Here is a 25,801-nt window from a genome sequence, read left to right on the forward strand (position 1 = left end):
AGGTCAGGTTACTACAGCGACCCTTTGAACTAGAGCGCATCAATACGGCACTGTTTGCCTGACCCACCGGCCGCTGTGAGTGTGTGTCCATGTGAGTGCGTTTTCCCTTCCCCACTAGCCTTTCTAGTCTAACTCCACCTACACGGTACTGTACTTGAAATCATTACTAGGTCGACCTTGCGGCTGTGTGTGTGGACATGAGTGTGTGTGTGGACATAAGTATGTGTGTGTGTGAATGCATTTCCAGGGCTCCTGCTCTAACTCCCCCCTCACCGTAATTGAAATCATTCCTGTGTGAGTTCACCTCACTGAGCTCAGGGCCTTCTCCTTTATTGTACTGCTGTAAGGGGGTCTGCTGTGAAGAGAGAGTAGGGATATACACTATCCCTATGTTACAGTCCTAAAGGAAGTGTTTTGTGTGTGCGTGTGCGTGTGCGTGTGTGTGTGTGTGTGTGTGTGTGTGCCTGTCCAGAGGTACGGTAGGAGTCATTTTTTACTTGAGTTTTTAAAATGACAGGAGTAGTGGGGGAGGCAAGGTGACCTAATTTGATTTAAATCAATTCCATAACTGGAGGTCTATCTGGGTTTACCCAACGGTTATATTTGGAGTTTTAATGTCATGTACACAAGTAGTGAAAAAGCTTTGTGATATACACTATCCCTATGTTACAGCTAAAGGAAGTGTTTTGTGTGTGCGTGTGCGTGTGTGTGTGTGTGTGTGTGTGTGTGTGCCTGTCCAGAGGTACGGTAGGAGTCATTTTTTACTTGAGTTTTTAAAATGACAGGAGTAGTGGGGGAGGCAAGGTGACCTAATTTGATTTAAATCAATTCCATAACTGGAGGTCTATCTGGGTTTACCCAACGGTTATATTTGGAGTTTTAATGTCATGTACACAAGTAGTGAAAAAGCTTTGAACCCAACAATGCAGTAATCATTATCAGTGTAGAAGTAAAAATAACATAAGGTAGAACAAAAACACACGAGAAATAAGAAATAAGAAGAACATAAGTAAGTAAGTTATAATACAGGGTTAGTCAGGTTCTAATACCATATTTACAATGTGCAGGGATACTGGAGGGATAGAGGTAGATATGTACAGGGATACTGGAGGGATAGAGGTAGATATGTACAGGGATACTGGAGGGATAGAGGTAGATATGTACAGGGATACTGGAGGGATAGAGGTAGATATGTACAGGGATACTGGAGGGATAGAGGTAGATATGTACAGGGATACTGGAGGGATAGAGGTAGATATGTACAGGGATACTGGAGGGATAGAGGTAGATATGTACAGGGATACTGGAGGGATAGAGGTAGATATGTACAGGGATACTGGAGGGATAGAGGTAGATATGTACAGGGAAACTGGAGGGATAGAGGTAGATATGTACAGGGATACTGGAGGGATAGAGGTAGATATGTACAGGGATACTGGAGGGATAGAGGTAGATATGTACAGAGATACTGGAGGGATAGAGGTAGATATGTACAGGGATACTGGAGGGATAGAGGTAGATATGTACAGGGATACTGGAGGGATAGAGGTAGATATGTACAGGGATACTGGAGGGATAGAGGTAGATATGTAGAGATACTATGTACAGGGATACTGGAGGGATAGAGGTATATATGTACAGGGTTACTGGAGGGATAGAGGTAGATATGTACAGGGAGGGATAGGTAGATATGTACAGGGATACTGGAGGGATAGAGGTAGATATACAGGGATACTGGAGGGATAGAGGTAGATATGTACAGGATACTGGAGGGATAGAGGTAGATATGTACAGGGATACTGGAGGGATAGAGGTAGATATGTACAGGGATACTGGAGGGATAGAGGTAGATATGTACAGGGATACTGGAGGGATAGAGGTAGATATGTACAGAGATACTGGAGGTAGATATGTACAGGGATACTGGAGGGATAGAGGTAGATATGGGATACTACAGGGATACTGGAGGGATAGAGGTAGATATGTACAGGGATACTGGAGGGATAGAGGTAGATATGTACAGGGATACTGGAGGGATAGAGGTATATATGTACAGGGATACTGGAGGGATAGAGGTAGATATGTACAGGGATACTGGAGGGATAGAGGTAGATATGTACAGGGAAACTGGAGGGATAGAGGTAGATATGTACAGGGATACTGGAGGGATAGAGGTATATATGTACAGGGATACTGGAGGGATAGAGGTAGATATGTACAGGGATACTGGAGGGATAGAGGTAGATATGTACAGGGATACTGGAGGGATAGAGGTAGATATGTACAGAGATACTGGAGGGATAGAGGTAGATATGTACAGGGATACTGGAGGGATAGAGGTAGATATGTACTGGGATACTGGAGGGATAGAGGTAGATATGTACAGGGATACTGGAGGGATAGAGGTAGATATGTACAGGGATACTGGAGGGATAGAGGTAGATATGTACAGGGATACTGGAGGGATAGAGGTAGATATGTACAGGGATACTGGAGGGATAGAGGTAGATATGTACAGGAATACTGGAGGGATAGAGGTAGATATGTACTGGGATACTGGAGGGATAGAGGTAGATATGTACAGGGATACTGGAGGGATAGAGGTAGATATGTACAGGGATACTGGAGGGATAGAGGTAGATATGTACTGGGATACGGGAGGGATAGAGGTAGATATGTACAGGGATACTGGAGGGATAGAGGTAGATATGTACTGGGATACTGGAGGGATAGAGGTAGATATGTACAGGGATACTGGAGGGATAGAGGTAGATATGTACTGGGATACTGGAGGGATAGAGGTAGATATGTACAGGAATACTGGAGGGATAGAGGTAGATATGTGCAGGAATACTGGAGGGATAGAGGTAGATATGTACAGGGATACTGGAGGGATAGAGGTAGATATGTACAGGGATATACTGGAGGGATAGAGGTAGATATGTACAGGAATACTGGAGGGATAGAGGTAGATACTGGAGGGATGTAGCAGGAATACTGGAGGGATAGAGGTAGATATGTGCAGGAATACTGGAGGGATAGAGGTAGATATGTACAGGGATACTGGAGGGATAGAGGTAGATATGTGCAGGAATACTGGAGGGATAGAGGTAGATATGTACAGGGATACTGGAGGGATAGAGGTAGATATGTGCAGGGATACTGGAGGGATAGAGGTAGATATGTACAGGAATACTGGAGGGATAGAGGTAGATATGTACAGGAATACTGGAGGGATAGAGGTAGATATGTACAGGGATACTGGAGGGATAGAGGTAGATATGTACAGGGAAACTGGAGGGATAGAGGTAGATATGTACAGGAATACTGGAGGGATAGAGGTAGATATGTACAGGGATACTGGAGGGATAGAGGTAGATATGTACAGGGATACTGGAGGGATAGAGGTAGATATGTACAGGGATACTGGAGGGATAGAGGTAGATATGTACAGGGATACTGGAGGGATAGAGGTATATATGTACAGGGTTACTGGAGGGATAGAGGTAGATATGTACAGGAATACTGGAGGGATAGAGGTAGATATGTGCAGGAATACTGGAGGGATAGAGGTAGATATGTGCAGGGATACTGGAGGGATAGAGGTAGATATGTACAGGAATACTGGAGGGATAGAGGTAGATATGTACAGGAATACTGGAGGGATAGAGGTAGATATGTACAGGGATACTGGAGGGATAGAGGTAGATATGTACAGGGAAACTGGAGGGATAGAGGTAGATATGTACAGGAATACTGGGGGGATAGAGGTAGATATGTACAGGGATACTGCAGGGATAGAGGTAGATATGTACAGCGATACTGGAGGGATAGAGGTAGATATGTACAGGGATACTGGAGGGATAGAGGTTGATATGTACAGGGATACTGGAGGGATAGAGGTATATATGTACAGGGTTACTGGAGGGATAGAGGTAGATATGTACAGGGATACTGGAGGGATAGAGGTATATATGTACAGGGATACTGGAGGGATAGAGGTAGATATGTACAGGGATACTGGAGGGATAGAGGTAGATATGTACAGGGATACTGGAGGGATAGAGGTAGATATGTACAGGGATACTGGAGGGCTGGAGGTAGATATGTACAGGGATACTGGAGGGTTAGAGGTAGATATGTACAGAGATACTGGAGGGATAGAGGTAGATATGTACAGGGATACTGGAGGGATAGAGGTAGATATGTACAGGGATACTGGAGGGATAGAGGTAGATATGTACAGGGATACTGGAGGGATAGAGGTAGATATGTACTGGGATACTGGAGGGATAGAGGTAGATATGTACAGGGATACTGGAGGGATAGAGGTAGATATGTACTGGGATACTGGAGGGATAGAGGTAGATATGTACAGGGATACTGGAGGGATAGAGGTAGATATGTACTGGGATACTGGAGGGATAGAGGTAGATATGTACAGGGATACTGGAGGGATAGAGGTAGATATGTACAGGGATACTGGAGGGATAGAGGTAGATATGTACTGGGATACTGGAGGGATAGAGGTAGATATGTACAGGGATACTGGAGGGCTGGAGGTAGATATGTACTGGGATACTGGAGGGATAGAGGTAGATATGTACAGGGATACTGGAGGGATAGAGGTAGATATGTACTGGGATACTGGAGGGATAGAGGTAGATATGTACAGGAATACTGGAGGGATAGAGGTAGATATGTGCAGGAATACTGGAGGGATAGAGGTAGATATGTACAGGGATACTGGAGGGATAGAGGTAGATATGTACAGGGATACTGGAGGGATAGAGGTAGATATGTACAGGAATACTGGAGGGATAGAGGTAGATATGTGCAGGAATACTGGAGGGATAGAGGTAGATATGTACAGGGATACTGGAGGGATAGAGGTAGATATGTGCAGGAATACTGGAGGGATAGAGGTAGATATGTACAGGGATACTGGAGGGATAGAGGTAGATATGTGCAGGGATACTGGAGGGATAGAGGTAGATATGTACAGGAATACTGGAGGGATAGAGGTAGATATGTACAGGAATACTGGAGGGATAGAGGTAGATATGTACAGGGATACTGGAGGGATAGAGGTAGATATGTACAGGGATACTGGAGGGATAGAGGTAGATATGTACAGGGATACTGGAGGGATAGAGGTAGATATGTACAGGGATACTGGAGGGATAGAGGTAGATATGTACAGGGATACTGGAGGGATAGAGGTATATATGTACAGGGATACTGGAGGGATAGAGGTAGATATGTACAGGGATACTGGAGGGATAGAGGTAGATATGTACAGGGATACTGGAGGGATAGAGGTAGATATGTACAGAGATACTGGAGGGATAGAGGTAGATATGTACAGGGATACTGGAGGGATAGAGGTAGATATGTACAGGGATACTGGAGGGATAGAGGTAGATATGTACAGGGATACTGGAGGGATAGAGGTAGATATGTACAGGGATACTGGAGGGATAGAGGTAGATATGTACAGGGATACTGGAGGGATAGAGGTAGATATGTACAGAGGTAAGGTGACTAGGCATCAAGATATGATAAACAGAGTAGTAGCAGCGCATATGATGATTGTATGTAAATGTGTGTGCATGTTATGTGTGTGTGTGTCAGAGCAAATTAAGTGAGTGTGTGTGTGTGTGTGTGTGTGTGTGTGTGTGTGTGTGTGTGTGTGTGTGTGTGTGTGTGTGTGTGTTGGAGTGTCAGTGTTGGTGTTAGACTTTATGCTTTTTATTTATTTTATTTCACCTTTATTTAAATGGGGAAGTCAGTTAAGAACAAATTCTTATTTATAATGACGGCCTACCACAAGGTAACAGGCCTCCTGCGGGAATGGGGGCTGGGATTAAAAATACAAATACATGAAATAAAAATATAGGACAAAACACACATCACGACAAGCATAGCGGTTCTGGATGGCAGGGAGCTCGGCCTCAGTGATGTACTGGGCTGTCCACACCACCCTCTGTAGCGCCATGCTATCGAGGGTGGTGCTGTTGCCATACCAAGCAGTGATACAGCCAGTCAAGATGCTCTCAATGGTGCAGCTGTAGAAGTTTTGGAGGATTTGAGGACCCATGCCAAACCTTTTCAACCTCCTGAGGGGGAATAGGCGCTGTCGATTGTGTTGGTGTGTTTGTGGACCATTTTAAGTCCTTAGTGTTTTGGACACATAGGAACCGGCCCGAGGTCTATCTGTAGGGTTTAACCCCTGGTTACCCACTGGCCCGAGGTCTATCTGTAGGGTTTAACCCCTAATTACCCACTGGCCCGAGGTCTATCTTTAAGGTTTAACCCCTAATTACCCACTGGCCCGAGGTCTATCTGTAGGGTTTAACCCCTGGTTACCCACTGGCCCGAGGTCTATCTGTAAGGTTTAACCCCTAATTACCCACTGGCCCGAGGTCTATCTGTAGGGTTTAACCCCTGGTTACCCACTGGCCCGAGGTCTATCTGTAGGGTTTATAACCCCTTGTTACCCCTGCTAGCCGGCCTGTCTGCCTGGCTTTGGAGTTAGCTGCAGTGTACAGGACAGGATAGGTCAGCTGACCAGAGCAGTTCTACTGTAGTTAGATTAGAGGGTCACAAAAGGGCAAAGAGGCTTACAGGAGCCTTTCCTCTCTCTCTCTCTCTCTCTCTCTCTCTCTCTCTCTCTCTCTCTCTCTCTCTCTCTCTCTCTCTCTCTCTCCCTCTCTCTCTCTCTCTGCCTCTCTCTCTCTCTCTCTGCCTCTCTCTCTCTCTGCCTCTCTCTCTCTCTGCCTCTCTCTCTCTGCCTCTTTCTCTGCCTCTCTCTCTCTGACTCTCTCTCTCTGCTTCTCTCTCCCTCTCTCTCTCCCTCTCTTGCTCTCTCTTCACCGTATGGGGGATGAATCAAGTTCAACTCTACTGTATTTGTCTGTCTGTGCCTCTCATTCTCACAGCTGAGACAGAGACAGTCAGTGACAAACAGCCAGTCTAATGGCCATGAATGCCACTGTGTGCACAGTGGTGTAGGCTGATTGGTGGTGCGTTTTGGCTGTTTAGACAATGAAAGATAACAGATTCTAATAGGATATGCATTTTTTTTATTTGAGTCACTTCAGACTGCCAATGTGAACAAGCCTTTACTGGCCCAACGCTCTTAACCGCTAGGATACCTGCAGCCTTTCTAGTGCACTAATGTTGACCGGGACCCATAGGGCTCTGTTCAAATCAATGCACTATATAGGGAATGTGGTGCCATTTGTGACTCGACCCTTGTCCAGCGACAATGTAACTGGGTTTTTGTGATTTACTAGTCATAAGGTCAGAGGTTATATGGTACATGAGATGAACTCTGGCATGTGTCACGGCCTTCACATCTTTATGTCTACCAGCTAGACCATTAGTCTCCTTGGGATTGGTTCCACTGTCTAGTCCCCATCTCTTTCTTTCTCTCTCTCATTCCTTCAGAGGGAGTTATGGAGGAACAGGTGTGTTCCTTTGTATGGCAGTGAGATCCCCTCTTACTAAGTTTCAGTCATCACTAAGGTCATCACACACACACACCTCTACAGGGCCTCCCCTGAAATTAAGGTAACTACTGAGAGAGGATATAGCATTCTAATGCAGAGAGAGAGATAGAGAGAAAGAGATAGCGATAGAACAGAAAGAGAACAGAGCTAGATAGAACAGAGATAGAGAGAACAGATAGGAGGCGTGTGTGTGTGTGTAGGGCCTAATAATCACTGCCATTGCTGATACAGTCCATTTAAATCATGAAAACCAAGACGTTTTCGTGCCACTGAAGAATTCCAGAATTCCAGTGCTTTGGTTGATGTATTGGATATAGATCTCTCTAAAGGAAATAGTTGTGAAATCCGGTATTGAGTGTTGGGTATCAGCAGTTTACAGGAGAAAAAAAGACAGCAATGTTGGTCTTAGTGGAGCGCTAACACAACATAATCCCCATGGGAGAGTCAACAATAGAACTGGTGGGGGATTAAGGCTGAGAGGACTGCTGAGCGTCACACAGAGGGACCCAGAGCCCAACTCAGAATACATCAAACACAACCTAATTGGTATTAACAGAGACTGGAGGGAATCTGTGGGCACACATGGGTCTTGGTCTATTGAACTCCATTGTTTCAGAGCCGGAATGGACACCTGGATTTAACAGAGGCTGCGTCCCAAATGGAATCCTGTTCTATATATAGTGTACTACTTTTGACCAAAGCCCTAGTAAATGTAGTGCACTTTAAAGGGGATAAGGTGCCATTTGGGAGACAGACACTGTCATTGATATGAGACGGGCCTTGGATCAGTGGGACTGACTGACATTCTTTTCATTGATATTCTCTCTGCCTCTTTATTCTTCCAGGTAACTACATCAGGCAAATGGAGACCAAGGTCCTGGAGGATGACAACAAGCAGCTTCTATCACAGGTAAAACTCTCAGCTACTGTATGTTACCATGGTGAAAACTATCACCGCTCTGTTTTTCAATTTCCACCCTCTCTTAATGTCTCCCATTCTCACTTTCTCAAACCTAAACTCTCTCCATGTTTTCCATTCTCACTTTTTCAAACCTAAACTCTCTCGTGGGAGAGGCAGAGAAGGCAGTAGTGTCATTTTCAAAGTATAAACAGAGAATGAGAGAGATGTAGTGGGAGCTACTAGAGAAAGCTAAATATTGCCAAGTAATCGGCTACACAGAGGAGATGTAGCGAGAGGGAGGAAGGGAGAGAGGGAGAGAGAGAGCTTGTTTCTACCTGCTGGGATGACATGGTTAAGTGAATAATTCAGCTCCACAGTGAAAGTGAACTTCCATAATGGATTGGGATAAATGATGGGAGAGCAGGAGAACTCACTCATGGGATGAATGTTTCATTGCTTCTCATTGCCATTCTGTCTGGGGTCTGATTTCACATGAAAGGAATCCATGAGGAGCAACAACCAGAACACAGGCACACATTTGTACTATCTCTACTCTCTACTAGGAGATCTTAGAAAACATACGCACAGGTTTACTCACACATGAATGCACACACATACACACTAAAGTACATACCCGAGAGAGATGGATACTACAGGGAAGAGAGTGCACTCAAGAGTAGTAAAGAGTTTTAGTAACATTGTAATGACCAGAGGGAGCATCATTATGACATCAGCTAGAGGTGAATAGAATAGGTATGTGTCCCAAATGCCACCCTCTTGGTTACTGTGGCAAACAATTCCCTCTTCGGACCACTGGTGAAATCCCCTCACAATGATCTCAAACTGTGTTTTTAATACACAATGAAATGAAACACAGACTACCCCTTGCTAATCAGGAGACTCTCTGGTATGTGGTGGTGGACTGTCATTACATATGCTTCATGGGAACCTGGTGAAAATGAAGGTTGTAGCACAGACTTTCTAAACCCAGAGGTGCAATATCACAAGACTTCCGGAAACGTCTGCGAAACCGACCAGGCCGGGGTTTGGGGTTTGAGAAGTCAATGAGAGAAGTGAAAAATTCTTCCTTAGTTGTTAATTTTCTTGAAATTTAATGGCACAACCTCGATTTGAGCCAATGTCTTAAGTAGTTGAACTTGTTATTACTCCAACCTCATGAACGTGACAAACTGACACATTTTCATTTAAACTTTATATCGAAGAAGTGCCTTTGATTTGATGGCCTGAACATGTGCAGTTCGACGAGAGACGACTGTTAGAACCGTGTTTCTACGCATGAGCTTAGCTAGCCAATATCGCCATGACATCGCCTACAAGGATTTCTATTGGAGAAGCAGTTTCTGCCTATCTTCATACTGTACTGTCTTTGGTTGTAATGTGGCTAGCCACTGGATGGCTCTGAATGCACTGTCGGTATGCAGCCAAAGTTACTAACCACTTTTGGAGTTAATTAATGCTCTCAAATCGTATCCTGATGTCAACAGCAAATGAGAGTTGTATTCATAATGTGGCTAACTTAGCTACAGTACATTTAGAAAAAACAAGTTATATTAACATATCATAATCGGACGATATTAGCTAAAAATGCCAACATCGGTATCGGCCCGATGTCTAGTTTAACGGTGATGTTAAAAACTGTTGTCAATGCTACCGTCCATACCTATATAACGTAGGTACATACCTAGATAACGTAGGTACATACCTATATAACGTAGGTACAGGACGTAATGACGCCACATAAAATGTTGTGCTACACATGCAACACAGCATTCCTAACCTAGCCCACAATGTCTGCTGTGTGGATCGAGCAGTCAACAAGTCGAGCAATCATTTGAAAGAGTAAGAAAATTTCAGCATGTCAACTCAAAGGTGAAATCCATTAAAGCCAAGATAATGGAATTCATTGCCATTGACAATCAACCGTTCTCTGTCGTGGGTGATGTTGGCTTTCGCCGGCTGGTTGAGCACCGGTACACACTACCAAGTGAGCTAATTTTCAGACGTTACCCTACCGGAGTTACACAGTTATGGCGTCACTGCTATTAACTTCATGACATACATACTATGGAACGCCATTTGGGTCTTTGCGTGTCAATAAAGAGACAGTAGCACTGTCAAAGCTGTACAAAAAAAGTCTGCAAACAAGCGACACAGGCCACGAACGATGTGTTTACAATACCGCATTGGTAATAAAGCATAATTTCTTCAACCGCAACTTCTGGGGTACATAGCTAGCACCAATACAAACAGCCTGAAAACAATTACCAGTGGAAACTGCAGTCATTTTCATTATTCTTAGCAATGATTTAGGAGTTCTTGTGAGTAAGTATTAGCTAGGTTGCCACTTATTGTTCTCCTATTGAAATTGAACTTCAGTTCATGAAAATAAATAGCTAGCCAGCTACTTAACCCTGTTGCCCAAAGCTAACTTTATAAGCAGCCAGCTAGCTTCATCTGGCTAGTGAGGCTCGACCGGACCGGGTTATGTGTTGTGAAGCTAGCCACAATAAGGATTAGGCACAGTCGTGGAATTTGCGGTTTGCCTTCAAAGTAAAAGTATGTCATTGACAGTGATGCAAATGAATACAAATAGTAGAATGTCATACTATTATTTTGAAGGCTAACCGCAAAGTCCACTCTTGTTGCTAGTCCTTCTTGTGGCTAGCTTCACATAGATGGGTCCGACCACCATTAATCAAATAAGAACTGTCTTATAAATTAGGGTTATTTTAGATGATGACACCTAGATTGTCGTTTTGCTATGTTTTGGGGGAAGAACATTGTTTGTATCCATGAGCTAGCTAGCTTTTTTTTATGACCAGCACTGTAGGTGCGCGAGACAACTTTACCAGCATCATAGCATACGTATCGATGAATCATTGTGACATATGAAATACGAGTGATAGTGTAATCAATGTGTAATAATTACCTAAAAAATGTATGAACACGTTAAATTATTATGTGACGTGCAGTCATATTCAGGACCTGATTGGTCAACAAGATTTTTTGACACGTCAAATACTGTTATCTTTTTTGACACAAAGACCCAACCGTGTTCCATAGAAATCCTGGTTGAGAAAGAAACGACTAAACAAATGAACAACGAAACAGCACAGCAAGTAAGATAAAGAAATAGGTTTTGATTATATTTGACTGGTAATGGGGACATACGTAAATGCAACAAAATAACTATTTGGTCAGTGTGGTGTGTGTAACCTTTATTTAACTAGGCAAGTCAGTTAAGAACAAATTCTTATTTACAGTGAAGACCCGGACGACGCTGGGCCAATTGTGCGCCGCCCTATGGGACTCCCAATCATGCCCGGATGTGATACAGCCTGGATTCGAACCAGGGACTGTAGTGACGCCTCTTGCACTGAGATGCAGTGCCTAAGTCCACTGCGTCCATGTGTGTGTGTGTTAACTATTTAACTGTACTAGAATGCTTAAAAGGCTGCAAAAATGTTAAATATCGGTTATCGGTATCTGTTTTTTTGGCAAGGAAAATATCAGATATCGGTATCGGGCAAAAATGTCATATCGGTGCATCACTAGTTAGCAATATTGGGTGGTCAATAAGACTGAGAGCTGAGCCAGCAAACAATGAAAAACAAAGTTATAGTTTCAGGCTCTGTATTTTAAGAATCACAGAAGCAAGTACCCCTGGTGCACTGTAAAATGATTTATCCATTTAAACAGACTTTTGGGATGAAAACTCTGTTTTTGTAATTCCCTGAATGGCTGAGTTTCAAAAGTGATCTGGTCCGAGGTGTTGGACTCTAAAGGCAATAGGGAATAGGGTGTAATTTGGGTCACAGATATGAGTGTCCTATTGATGTAGACATTTCTCCATACATACAGCTCTGTGATTACATAATACACATACTGCTGTCGTAAGAGTCTGCACTACGGAGATTTGTTGCTAAACAACCAACCCGTCTATGGAGATAGTACTGTAATCCCACTGAACCTAACCCATAACACCAATGAGAACAGAGAGCGACAGAGACCCTCCCTGAACAACATATATTTCAAAAAATTGGCGAGGGCCTATTGACAATCCTCAGCATCAAACATCTCAACTTCTGTGCTGAGCTCCTCTCTCTTGTACAGATATTGCAGCACATTTTCTCCTCTTGGACTTCTGTGTGCACTGTCTACTCCTCTAAATGTGTTCTCTCTCTTCCTCTTGCTGCTCTCTCTCCCCCCTCGCTCTCGCTCTCTCTTCCTCTTGCTGCTCTCTCTCCCCCCCTCTCTCTCAGCAGTCTAAAAGTGGTGATCTGAAGAGTCTGAGGAAGGGCTTCTACCACTCTGAGTCTCAGCTCTCACAGTACCAGCAAGACCCACTGCAGAATGTACGTACAGTATGGCGCCAAACCACTCCCTCTCCCTGCCCTGACCTCTCTGTTTGGCTCTGTGGATAAATCCTAGCTACCAGAAAACCGTATCTGTTTTGAGCCGATTTGCAGTATATTTTAATTGAACAACAATTACAGGTCGCAGCGGTAACGGTCACCATAGCAGTGGTCACCAAAGCAGAGGTCTTTGTGGCAGCAGCATTGTTGTTTTATGTTCTCACTCCGGCTGATAAGGGTCAAGGTCAGGGGTCATGATCTGTCAGGAAAGATCAAAGCCAACAGGGAAAAAACACACACATGGGGGACACATTCAGAGGGAGAGAGAAAGAGAGTTCTGGAAGCTCAGACATTTGGAAAGCATTTCCTGAGTCTCAAAGACTCACACAAGGTTGAAACCAGTCCACAGATTTCTATCCCTACATCAGTACTTTCTTCCTCTTATTGCGGCCTTAACTCCTTTGAAGTGCTTTAAGAGTTTCCCTCGCTGACTTCAGTATCACTTCACAGACTTGCTTTGAACTGGACTTTCAAACACTTTCAAACCTTCTCCAGCTCCTCTACATTTAAAAATGTACGATCCCAATTTCCAATATCAAATCAAATGTTATTGGTCACATATACATGGTTAGTAGATGTTAATGCGAGATGAGCGAAATGCTTGTGCTTCTAGTTCCAACAGTGCAGTATTATCTAACAAGTAATCTAACAAATTCACAATGACTACCTTGTACACACAATGTAAGGGGATGAAATAAGAATATGTACATATAAATATATGGATGCGTGATGGCCGTGCTGATGTCTTGAGATGTTGCATCAATATATCCACATCATTTTCCTTCCCTCATGACGCCATCTATTTTGTGAAGTGCACCGGTCCCTCCTGCAGCAAGGTCACAAGGTCCTTTGCTGTTGTACTGGGATTGATTTGCACCAAAGTATGTTCATCTCTAGGAGACAGAATGCGTCTCCTTTCTGAGCGGTATGACGGCTGCTTGGTCCAGGTAGTTTGCCCCTGGTGATGCGTTGTGCAGACAGCACTATCCTCTGGGGAGCCTTGTGGTTGAGGGCAGTGCAGTTGCCTTACCAGGCAGTGATACAGCCCGACAGGATGCTCTCAATTGTGCATCTGTAAATGTTTGTGAGGGTTTTTGGTGACAAGACAAATTTCTTCAGCCCCATGAGGTTGAAGAGGCACTATGTTCAGCTAGGGATGCTGTCTGGGCCGGCAACCTTGCGAGGGTTAACACGTTTAAATATTTTACTCACGTCGGCCATGGAAGAGAATACACAGTCTTTGGTAGTGTGCTGTGTCGGTGGCACTGTATTGTCCTCAAAGCGAGCAAAAAAGTTGTTTAATTTGTCTGGGAGCAAGACATTGATGTCCGCGACAGGGCTGGTTTTCTTTTTGTAATCCGTGATTTTCTGTAGACCCTGCCACATATGTCTCGTGTTTGTGCCGTTGAATTACGACTCAACTTTGTCTCTGTACTGACGCTTTGCTTATTTGATTGCCTTGCAGAGGGAATAACTACACTGTTTTTATTCGGTCATGTTTCCAGTCACCTTGCTATGATTAAATGCGGTGGTTCACACTTTCAGTTTTGTGCGAATGCTGCCGTAAATCCTCTGTTTCTGGTTAGGGAAGGTTTTAATAGTCACAGTGGGTACAACATCTCCAATGACCTTCCTAATAAACTCACTCACCGAGTCAGGCTATACGTCGATGTAATTGTCTGAGGCTACCTGGAACATATCCCAGTCCACGTGATCGAAGCAATCTTGAAGTGTGGAATCCGATTGGTCAGACCTGCGTTGGATATACCTAAACACGGTCTCTTCCTGTTTTAGTTTCTGCCTATATGAGGGGAGCAACAAGATGGAGTCATGGTCAGATTTGCCGAAGGGAGGGTGTGGGAGGGCCTTGTATTCATCACGGAAGTTAGAGTAGCAGTGGTCCAGCACAATCAATGTGCTGGTAGAATTTAGGTAGCCTTGTTCTCAAATGAGATTTGTTAAAATCCCCAGCTACAATAAATGCAGCCTCAGGATATATGGTTTCCAGTTTACATAGAGTCCAGTGAAGTTCTTTCAGGGCCGTCGAGGTATCTGCTTGGGGGGTATACTATAATCTAAAATAATTATTTTGCTATATCATGCGGTCGGCATTTGATTGTAAGAAATTCTAGGTCAGGTGAACAAAAGGACTTGAGTTCCTGTATGTTGTTATGATTACACCATGAGTCGTTAATCATGAGGCATACACCCCCGCCCTTCTTCTTACCAGAGAGATGTTTGTTTCTGTTGGCGCGACACATGAAGAAACCCAGTGGCTGTACCACCTCTGACAACATATCCCGAGTGAGCCATGTTTCCATGAAACAGAGAATGTTACAATCTCGGATGTCTCTCTGGAAGGCAACTCGTGCCCTAATTTCATCCACCTTGTTGTCTAGAGACTGGACATTGACGAGTAATATGCTCAGAAGCGGTGGATGGTGTGCTCACCTTCTAAGTCTGACCAGGAGGCCCCTCCGCCTTCCTCTCCTGCGGCAACAACGTTGTTTTGGGTCTGCCTCTGGGATTAGATCCAATGTCCAGCATGGAGGTCCGAACAAAGGATTCACTTCGGGAAAGTTGTATTCCTGGTCGTGATGTTGGTAAGTTGACGTCGCTCTTATATCCAATAGTTCTTCCCGGCTGTTTGTAATACACTTAAGATTTTCTGGGCTACCAATGTAACAACAAAAAAAAACAAATTACTGCATTGTTTCCTAAGGACTTGAAGCGAGGCGATCATCTCTGTTGGCGCCATCTTGCAATATTGAATGTCAGTCTCCAGTATATGCACTTTTACTCCAGCCCTGCCTCTGCTCTGCCTCTTCCACATTCCACCCTGAGTGTTAAGAGACAATAACCTCATGTCTTTAATGTAAACACAGCTCAGACTTTACCCAATAACCCAGAGTAATAAAGTCGACCTTACAACAGCAATACATCATGTTAACCCTAACTTCCACCCCTCATTCTGTTTATCTAGCTTTGATTCTATCATGAATCAAGGTAAGACCCAAGTGCAGACTGTGTGAAGTAACAATGTTTATTGTAACCACAGGGGCAGGCAAACGACAGGTCAAGGCAGGCAGGGGTCGATAATCCAGAGTAGGAGCAAAGGTACAGGACGGCAGGCAGGCTCAGGGTCAGGGACAGGCAGACTTCAGTAATCCAGAGGTGGAGCAAAGGTACAGGACGGCAGGCAGGTTCAGAGATGGGCAGAGTAGTCAGGCGGACGGGTACAGGGTCAGGACAGGCAAGGGTCAAAAACCAGGAGGATGAGGAAAAAAAGAGGCTGGGAAAAGACTGGAGCTGACAGGACGAATGCTGGTAAGCTTGACAAACAAGATGAACTGGCACAGACAGACAGAAAACACAGGCATTTGGTATTTTATTAGGATCCCTATTAGCTGTTGCAAAAGCAGCAGCTACTCTTCCTGGGGTCCACACAACACATGAAACATAATACAGAATGACATAATAAAGAACATCAATAAACAAGAACAGCTCACGGACAGAACAACATACATTTAAAAAAGGCACACGTAGCCTACATATCAATGCCTATACACAAACTATCTAGGTCAAATAGGGGAGAGGTGTTGTGCTGCAAGATGTTGTTTTATCTGTTTTTTGAAACCAGGTTTGCTGTTTATTTGAGCAATATGAGATGGAAGGAAGTTCCATGCAATAAGGGCTCTATATAATACTGTACGTTTTCTTGAATTTGTTCTGGATTTGGGGACTGTGAAAAGACTCCTGGTGGCATGTCTGGTGGGATAAGTGTGTGTGTCAGAGCTGTGTGTAAGTTGACTATGCAAACTATTTGGGATTTTCAACCCAATGTTTCTTATAAAAAGAAGTGATGCAGTCAGTCTCTCCTCAACTCTTAGCCAAGAAAGACTGGCATGCATAGTATTTAAATCAGCCCTCTGATTACAATTAAGAGCAAAACGTGCTGCTCTGTTCTGGGCCAGCTGGAGCTTAACTAGGTCTTTCCTTGCAGCACTGGGCCACATGACTGGACAATAATCAAAATTAGACAAAACTAGAGCCTGCAGAACTTACTTTTTGGAGCGTGGTGTAAAAAAATCTCTTTATTACGGCTAGACCTCTCCCCATCTTTGCAACCATTGAATCTATATGTTTTGACCATGACAGTTTACAATCTAAGGTAACGCCAAGTAATTTAGTCTCCTCAACTTGTTCAACAGCCACACCATTCATTACCAGATTCAGCTGAGGTCTAGAACTTAAGGAATGATTTGTACCAAATACAATGCTCTTAGTTTTAGAGATGTTTAGGACCAGTTTATTACTGGCCACCCATTCCAATACAGACTGAAACTCTTTGTTAAGGGTTTCAGTGACTTCATTAGCTGTGGTTGCTGATGCGTATATGGTTGAATCATCAGCATACATGCTTTGTTTAATGCCAGTGGTAGGTCATTGGTAAAAATAGAAAAGACCACACTTGACATTTTTGACATTAGAGACGCTTCTATTAAAGAAAACCCTTTGAGTTCTATTAGATAGATAGCTCCGAATCCACGATATGGCAGAGGTTGAAAAGCCATAGCGCTTAAGTTTTTTCAATACCCAGAGGATAAGTAGAGAATATGGGCAACACCTGGAGGGGGTGGAGACAAGCACAAATACAGGTGGAACAGATCAGGGCGTGACAAATTCTCTAGCCCAGCTGGAGACTGAAGCTGAAGACTCTCTTTCTCTCTCAATTAAATTCAATTCAATAGGCTTTACTTTCTCTCTCAAGTCAATTAAATGGTATTTCTCTCTCTCTCTCAAAGTGAAATAAACAATAAAACATGAACAGTAAACATTACGCTCACAAAAGTTCCAAACAAATTAAGACATTTCAAAGGTCATATTATGTCTATATAGGGTGTTGTAACAATGTGCAAATAGTTAAAGTACAAAAGAGAAATAAATTAACTCTGTCTTCCCCCTCTCTCTTTCTATCTCTCTCTCTTTATTTCTCTCTCTATATGTCTGCCTCTCTGTCTCTCTCCTTTATAGCCCAGAGATTTCACCTGTCTCTCTGTTGCTTCCATGTTTAACCAGAGGTCGTCCCTTAAAGACCACTAATTAAATTAGCGTCCCTCCTTACAGAAGGGCAAAGACACCCTCTGCTCTCTCCTTCTCTTTCATCCCCCTCTCCAGCTCTCACCTTGGGGGTGTCATTGTCCTCATTCTTAATCCCTCTTCTTCCTTCTTATCCTCTTCCTCCATCATCCTTTCCTCTCTACCCCCCCCCCCCCCCCCCCCCACACACACACACACACACACACTCCTCCTCTTCCTCCAGCAGTAATGCAGAGAGGGGGAGAGAGAGGACAAGAGGGAGAGGAGAAGAGGGGGAAGGAAGAGAAGGGAGAGAACATAGGAGGCTGTGAAAGGAGAGGAGAGAAGTGAGGATGTAAGGAAGAGAGACTGAAGGAGAGGAGAGGGAGCAGAGACAGAGGAGAGGAGAGGCGAGGAGAGGAGAGAGCAGAGACAGAGGGAGGAGAGAGAGCAGAGACAGAGAGAGGAGAGGAGAGAGAGCAGAGCGAGGAGAGAAGAGAGAGGAGAGTACTCTTCTTTAGCTAATCAGAACTCTGATTGGTCCTGATAAAACAACTTTGGAGTCATCATGGTAACCACTCAGCTAAAAAAGAATAAGAGTGTGGCGTGTGCAAAAAGTGTGTGTGTGTTTTGGAATTAAATACAGACCGACTTTAGACTCCTGTCCTTATTAGCATGGCTTTGAACTTCAACTTCAAACACAGAAGGTGACGCTTTGAATAATGCATCATATCTCTCTCTCTCTCAATTCAATTTCAATTTAAGGGGGTTTATTGGCATGGGAAACATGTTTAAATTGCCAAATCAAGTAAAATAGATAATAAACCAAAGTGAAATAAACAATAAAAAATGAACAGTAAACATTACACTCCAAAATAATAAAGACATTTCAAATGCCATATTATGTCTACATTCAATGTTGTAATGATGTGAAAATAGTTAAAGTACAAAAGGGAAAATAAATCTGAGGGAAATATGTGTCTCTAATATGGTCATACATTTGGCATGAGGTTAGTAAGTACAGCTCAGTTTCCACCTCATTTTGTGGGCATTGTGAACATAGCCTGTCTTCTCTTGCGAGCCAGGTCTACCTACAGCGGTCTTTCTCAATAGAAAGGCTATGCTCACTGAGTTTGTACATAGTCAAAGTGTTCCTTAAGTTTGGGTCAGTCACAGTGGTCAGGTATTCTGCAACTGTGTACTTTATGTTCAGGGCCAAATAGCATTCTAGTTTGCTCAGTTTTTTTGTTAATTCTTTCTAATGTGTCAAGTAATTATCTTTGTATTTTCTCATGATTTGTTTGGATCTAATTCTATTGCTGTCCTTGGGCTCTGTGGGGTCTATTTGTGTTTGTGAACAGAGACCCAGGACAAGCTTGCTTAGGGGACTCTTCTCCAGGTTCATCTTTCTGTAGGGGATGGCTTTGTTATGGAAGGTTTGGGAATCGCTTCCTTTTAGGTGGTTGTAGAATTTAACAACTCTTTTCTGGATTTTGATCATTAGCGGGTGTCTGCCTAATTCTGCTCTGCATGCAGAGGATTGTTTTTGCCGAATTCTGCATGCAGAGTCTCCATTTGGTGTTTGTCCCATTTTGTGAATTCTTGGTTCAGACCTCACAACCATATAGGCAATGGGTTCTATAACTGATTCAAATATTTTTTTTTTAGATCCTAATTGGCAGTGTCAAATTGTATTTTCCTTTTGATGGCATAGAAGGCCCTTCTTTACTTGTCTCAGATCGTTCAAAGCTTTGTGGAAGTTACCTGTGGCACTGATGTTTAGGATGAGGTATGTATAGTTTTTTTTGTGTGCTCTAGGGCAACTGTGTCTAGATGGAATTTGTATTTGTGGTCCTGGCAACTGGACCTTTTTTGGAACACCATTATTTTTGTTTTACTGAGATTTACTGTCAGGGCCCAGGTCTGATAGAATCTGTGCAGAAGATCTAGGTGCTGCTGTAGGCCCTCCTTGGTTGGGGACAAAAGCGCCAGATCATCAGCAAACAGTAGACATTTGACTTCAGATTCTAGTAGGGTGAGGCCGGGTGCTGCAGACTGTTCTGGTGCCCTCGCCAATTTGTTGATATATATGTTGAAGAGGGTGGGGCTTAGGCTGCATCCCTGTGTCACCCCACGGCCCTGTGGATAGAAAAGTGTGTGTTTTCAGCCAATTTTATCCACACACTTGTTGTTGGTGTACATGGATTATATTTTTATGTTGAATGTTTTCCCCCCAACACTAGTTTCAATCAATTTGTATAGCAGACAATCATGCCAAATTCAAGTCAAAATATTTTGTTAAATCAACAATCATTTGAAGACATTGCCTTTGTTTTGGTTTGTTTGTTTGTCAATAAGGTTGTGCAAGGTGAATATGTGGTCTGTCATACGGTAATTTGGTAAAAAGCCAATTTGACATATGCTGAGTGCATTGTTTTCACTGAGGAAATGTACGAGTCTGCTGTTAATGACAATGCAGAGGATTTTCCCAATGTTGCTGTTGACGCATATCCCACGGTAGTTATTGGGGTCAAATTTGTCTCCACTTTTGTAGATTAGGGTGATCAGTCCTTGGTTACAAATATTGGGGAAGATGCCAGAGCTAAGGATGATGTTAAAGAGTTTTAGTATAGCCAATTGGAATTTGTTGTCTGTATATTTGATCATTTCATTGAGGATACCATCAACAGCACAGGCCTTTTTGGGTTGGAGGGTTTTTATTTTGTCCTGTAGCTCAGTCAAGGTAATTGGAGAATCCAGTGAGTTCTGGTAGTCTTTAAAAGTTGATTCTAAGATTTGTATTTGATCATATATATGTTTTTGCCAATGGTTCTTTGTTAGAGCCAAAAAGATTGGATAAGTGCTTTACCCATACATCTCCATTTTGGATAGATAATTGTTTTTGTTGTTGTTTGTTTAGTGTTTTCCAATTTTCCCAGAATTGGTTAGAGTCTATGGATTCTTCAATTACATTGAGCTGATTTCTGACATGCTGTTCCTTCTTTTTCTGTAGTGTATTTCTGTATTGTTTTAGTGATTCACCATAGTGAAGGCATAGACTCAGGTTTTCTGGGTCTCTATGGTTTTGGTTGGACAGGTTTTTCAATTTCTTTCTTGGGTTTTTACATTCTTCATCAAATCATTTGTCATTGTTGTCCATTTTCTTTGGTTTTCTGTTTTACATTTTTAGATTAGATAGGGAAGCTGAGAGGTCAAATATATTGTTAACATTTTTTACTGCCAAATTTACACCTTCACTATTACAGTGGAATATTTTGTCCAGGAAGTTGTCATAAAGGGATTAGTTAGTTTTTCTTTAAGAATCCCTCCTGTTCTCCACTCATTACCTGTATTAACTGCACCTGTTTGAACTCGTTACTTGTATAAAAGACACCTGTCTACACACTCAATCAAACAGACTCCAACCTCTCCACAATGGCCAAGACCAGAGAGCTGTGTAAGGACATCAGGGATAAAATTGTAGACCTGCACAGGGATGGGATGGCTACAGGACAATAGGCAGGCAGCTTGGTGAGAAGGCAACAACTGTTGGCGCAATTATTAGAAAATGGAAGAAGTTCAAGATGACGGTCAATCACCCGCGGTCTGGGGCTCCATGCAAGATCTCACCTCGTGGGGCATCAATGATCATGACGAAGGTGAGGGATCTGCCCAGAACTACTCGGCAGGACTTGGTCAATGACCTGAAGAGAGCTGGGACCACAGTCTCAAAGAAAAGCATTAGTAACACACTACGCCGTCATGGATTAAAATCCTGCAGCGCACGCATGTCCCCCTGCTCAAGCCAGCGCCCGTCTTAAGTTTGCCAATGACCATCTGAATGATCCAGAGGAGGAATGGGAGACGGTCATGTGGTCTGATGAGACAAAAATAGAGCTTTTTGGTCTAAACTCCACTCAAAGTGTTTGGAGGAAGAAGAAGGATGAGTACAACCCCAAGAACACCATCCCAACCGTGAAGCATGGAGGTGGAAACATCATTCTTTGGGGATGCTTTTCTGCAAAGGGGACAGGATGACTGCACCGTATTGAGGGGAGGATGGATGGGGCCATGTATCGCAAGATCTTGGCCAACAACCTCCTTCCCTCAGTAAAAGCATTGAAGATGGGTCGTGGCTGGGTCTTCCAGCATGACAACGACCCGAAACACACAGCCAGGGCAACTAAGGAGTGGCTCCGTAAGAAGCATCTCAAGGTCCTGGAGTGGCCTAGCCAGTCTCCAGACCTGAACCCAAAAGAAAATCTTTGGAGGGAGCTGAAAGTCCGTATTGCCCAGCGACAAGCCCCGAAACCTGAAGGATCTGGAGAAGGTCAGTATGGAGGAATGGGCCAAAATCCCTGCTGCAGTCTGTGCAAACCTGGTCAAGAACTACAGGAAACGTATGATCTCTGTAATTGCAAACAAAGGTTTCTGTACCAAATATTAAGGACCTGCTTTTCTGATGTATCAAATACTTATGTCATGCAATAAAATGCAAATTAATTACTTAAAAATCATACAATGCGATTTTCTGGATTGTTGTTTTAGATTCCGTCTCTCACAGTTGAAGTGTACCTATGATAAAAATTACAGACCTCTACATGCTTCGTAAGTAGGAAAACCTGCAAAATCGGCAGTGTATCAAATACTTGTCATCCCCACTGTATTTTCCGTTTGAGTCCATAAGGAGTACAATCTGTGTCTTGTGTATGTCCTCATTGGGTGTGTGTGTGTGTGTGGGGGGGGGGGGTTGTCAGGACGGCTATCAGAGTGGCTGACAGGGGGGTGCTCAGAGGGGGTGAGATCCCCTGGGCTTGGGGTTCTTCATTTGTCTGTCCTACTCTGATGTCGAAGTGGTCAGGGTCTGTGGTGGACTCTTCTGCTGTGGTGTCGAGACTTTTGTCAGGAGCTGAGGTGGGCTGGTCTGCTGGCTTCTCTGCAGGGGTGGCCACCTCTCTAGTGGGTTGTTCTCTGTCACACACCATCCCCCTCACCCCCGCCACCAGCAGTCTGATCCTCTCCTTTAGTGCTCTGTTCTTCTCCTGCTCTTTCTCCTGTTGAAGTTGTCTCACCACAGTCCAGAGTGCAGATATGTCTCTCTCCACCCCCAGCTCTCCGGGTCTGGTGAAGGGGGTGTTGTTGTGCTGGACTGTTGTCTGGGTCTGTGCTGACTGCAGTGTAATCACCTGCTGTTCCAGCTCCACCTGCCCTACCTCCAACTGGGTAAATGTATCCTTCATTTCAATGAGGGGGTAGTACTCTGCTGGGAGGATGACTTTCCGCTTGGGGTTGCTCGTCTGTGGGGTTATATAATGAAGAGCTCTGGTCAGACCTGTTCGGGGTGGGATATCTTTCTCAAGGGACAGCTTCTCCTGCTTAGCTAATTCTTTGATTAGGTGAAAGTCCAGCTGAAACTTTTTGGGGTTGCCCTGTACCAGTACTGTTCCAGACTTATAGAGATTTATACAGTTGAAGTCGTAAATTTACATACACATAGGTTGGCGTCATTAAAACTAGTTTTTCAACCACTCAACAAATTTCTTGTTAACAAACTATAGTTTTGGCAAGTCGGTTAGGACATCTACTTTGTGCATGACACAAGTAATTTTTCCAACAATTGTTTACAGACAGATTATTTCACTAATAATTCACTGTATCACAACTCCAGTGAAATTGACTGTGCATTTAAACAGCTTGGAACATACCAGAAAATGATGTCATGGCTTTAGAAGCTTCTGATAGGCTAATTGACATCATTTGAGTCAATTGGAGGTGTACCTGAGGATGTATTTCAAGGCCTACCTTCAAACACAGTGCCTCTTTGCTTGACATCATGAGAAAATCAAAAGAAATCAGCCAAGACCTCAGAAAAAAAATTGTAGACCTCCACAAGTCTTGTTCATCCTTGGGAGCAATTTCCACACTCCTGAAGGTACCATGTTCATCTGTACTAACAATAGTACGCAAGTATAAATACCATGGGATCACGCAGCCGTCATACCGCTCAGGAAGGAGATGCGTTCTGTCTCCTAGAGATTAATGTACTTTGGTGCAAAAGTGCAAATCAATCCCAGAACAACAGCAAAGGACCTTGTGAAGATGCTGGAGGAAACAGGTACAAAAGTATCTATATCCACAGCAAAACGAGTCCTATATCATCATAACCTGAAAGGCCGCTCAGCAAGGAAGAAGCCACTGCTCCAAAACCGCCATAAAAAAGCCAGACTATGGTTTGCAACTGCACATGGGGACAAAGATCGTACTTTTTGGAGAAATGTCCTCTGATCTGATGAAACAAAAATAGATCTGTTTGGCCATAATGACCATCATTATGTTTGGAGGAAAAAGGGGGAGGCTTGGAATCCGAAGAACACTATCCCAACCGTGAAGCACGGGGGTTGGCAGCACCATGTTGTGGGGGTGCTTTGCTGCAGGAGGGACTGGTGCACTTCACAAAATAGATGTCATCATGAGGTAAGGAAAATTATGTGGATAATTTGAAGCAACATCTCAAGACATCAGTCAGGAAGTTAAAGCTTGGTCGCAAATGGGTCTTCCAAATTGACAATGACCCCAAGCATACTTCCAAAGTTGTGGCAAAATGGCTTAAGGACAACAAAGTCAAGGTATTGGAGTGGCCATCACAAAGCCCTGACCTCAATCCTATAGACAATTTGTGGGCAGAACTGAAAGTGTGTGCGAGCAAGGAAGCCTACAAACCTGACTCAGTTACACCAGCTCTGTCAGGAGGAATGGGCCAACATTCACCCACCTTATTGTGGGAAGCTTGTGGAAGGCTACCTGAAATGTTTGACCCAAGTTAAAAAATAATAAAGGTAATGCTACCAAATACTAATTCAGTGTATGTAAACTTCTGACCCACTGGGAATGTGATAAAATAAATAATAGCTGAAATTTGACATTCTTTAAAACAAATTGGTGATCCTAACTGACCTAAGACAGGGAATTTTTCTCGGATTAAATGTCAGGAATTTTGAAAAACTGAGTTTAAATGTATTTGGCTAAGGTGTATGTAAACTTCTAACTTCAACTGTATTAGCTATCTCAGAGTCCTCGTTGTCTCGTATCCTGAGTTTCCATCCCTCGTTAACACCCCCCTTATTAGAGGGGTAGTGTGCTAATATTGCACTCTGCTAGGACAGAGGATGTTCTGTGTGGAAGATGAGGTTGCTGATGTTCCCATTTTTATAATAGCAAAAAATGTCTCTTGATTTTCCATAAGGAGCTTCATTTTGTGCTCTTTTCATGTCCTATCATTCTTTACATACACGGGGTGCTGTATTTTAATTACCTCTGAACAGCGGGAGGCAGCTTACAAGGCCTCCATTTGGTTGGAGTAGACTGTGCGACCTGCCATTCTTGGGCTAAAGAGCTTTGACACCTCTCACTTGACACATCGGTGCTAATTGAAGTAGTATCAAGCTTGGCAGCCTTAATTTAGCATTCAGTCCGTATAAAGACTAAACATTAATCACTCAGTTCCAGGTTGGTGTTTTCAGGTTTCCAGAGCATTTGCTGTATAGCTTTGGAATAATAACCTTTGGTAGTTGTAAGCCTTCCAGGTGATTCCGTAATTCCATCCAAGATCAGGTTGTGGGTTTTGAGTTTTGATTTGGAGCGAAGGTTATGTTGTAGAGGGTAGCATCCTGTTATATGTATATGACAAAAAAATCCAAGTTTATCGAACTCTAAATCTATATTTTTTAAGAACATGCTGAAAAATGCAGGAGCTCATCTGATTATGACCTCTCTCTCTCTCTCACGTCTATTCACATTCCGCTCAGACAATGACATGGACTGATACACACTTTAAAGTTTATGGTGGGTGGTGTCCAGTGTTGTAGAAATAA

The 25,801-nt window shown here is 43.4% G+C and overlaps 1 protein-coding gene across 2 annotated transcripts in view; it reads left to right on the top strand.

The window, feature by feature from the left end:
• The window catches only part of LOC139384100 (coiled-coil domain-containing protein 85C-A-like), an 82,840-nt gene that overhangs the window by 50,881 nt on the left and 6,158 nt on the right, over window positions 1-25,801 (top strand). Inside the window, exons 2-3 of one of the 2 annotated variants that reach the window (XM_071128746.1) lie at window positions 8,360-8,424; window positions 12,699-12,791. In XM_071128746.1, the coding sequence (XP_070984847.1) occupies window positions 8,360-8,424; window positions 12,699-12,791 (158 nt within the window). The remainder of the gene's footprint in view (window positions 1-8,359; window positions 8,425-12,698; window positions 12,792-25,801) is intronic. The other variant, XM_071128747.1, reaches the window with a different exon arrangement.

This window comes from Oncorhynchus clarkii, chromosome 25 (genome assembly GCF_045791955.1).
Source record: "Oncorhynchus clarkii lewisi isolate Uvic-CL-2024 chromosome 25, UVic_Ocla_1.0, whole genome shotgun sequence".
Taxonomy (NCBI): Eukaryota; Metazoa; Chordata; class Actinopteri; order Salmoniformes; family Salmonidae; genus Oncorhynchus; species Oncorhynchus clarkii.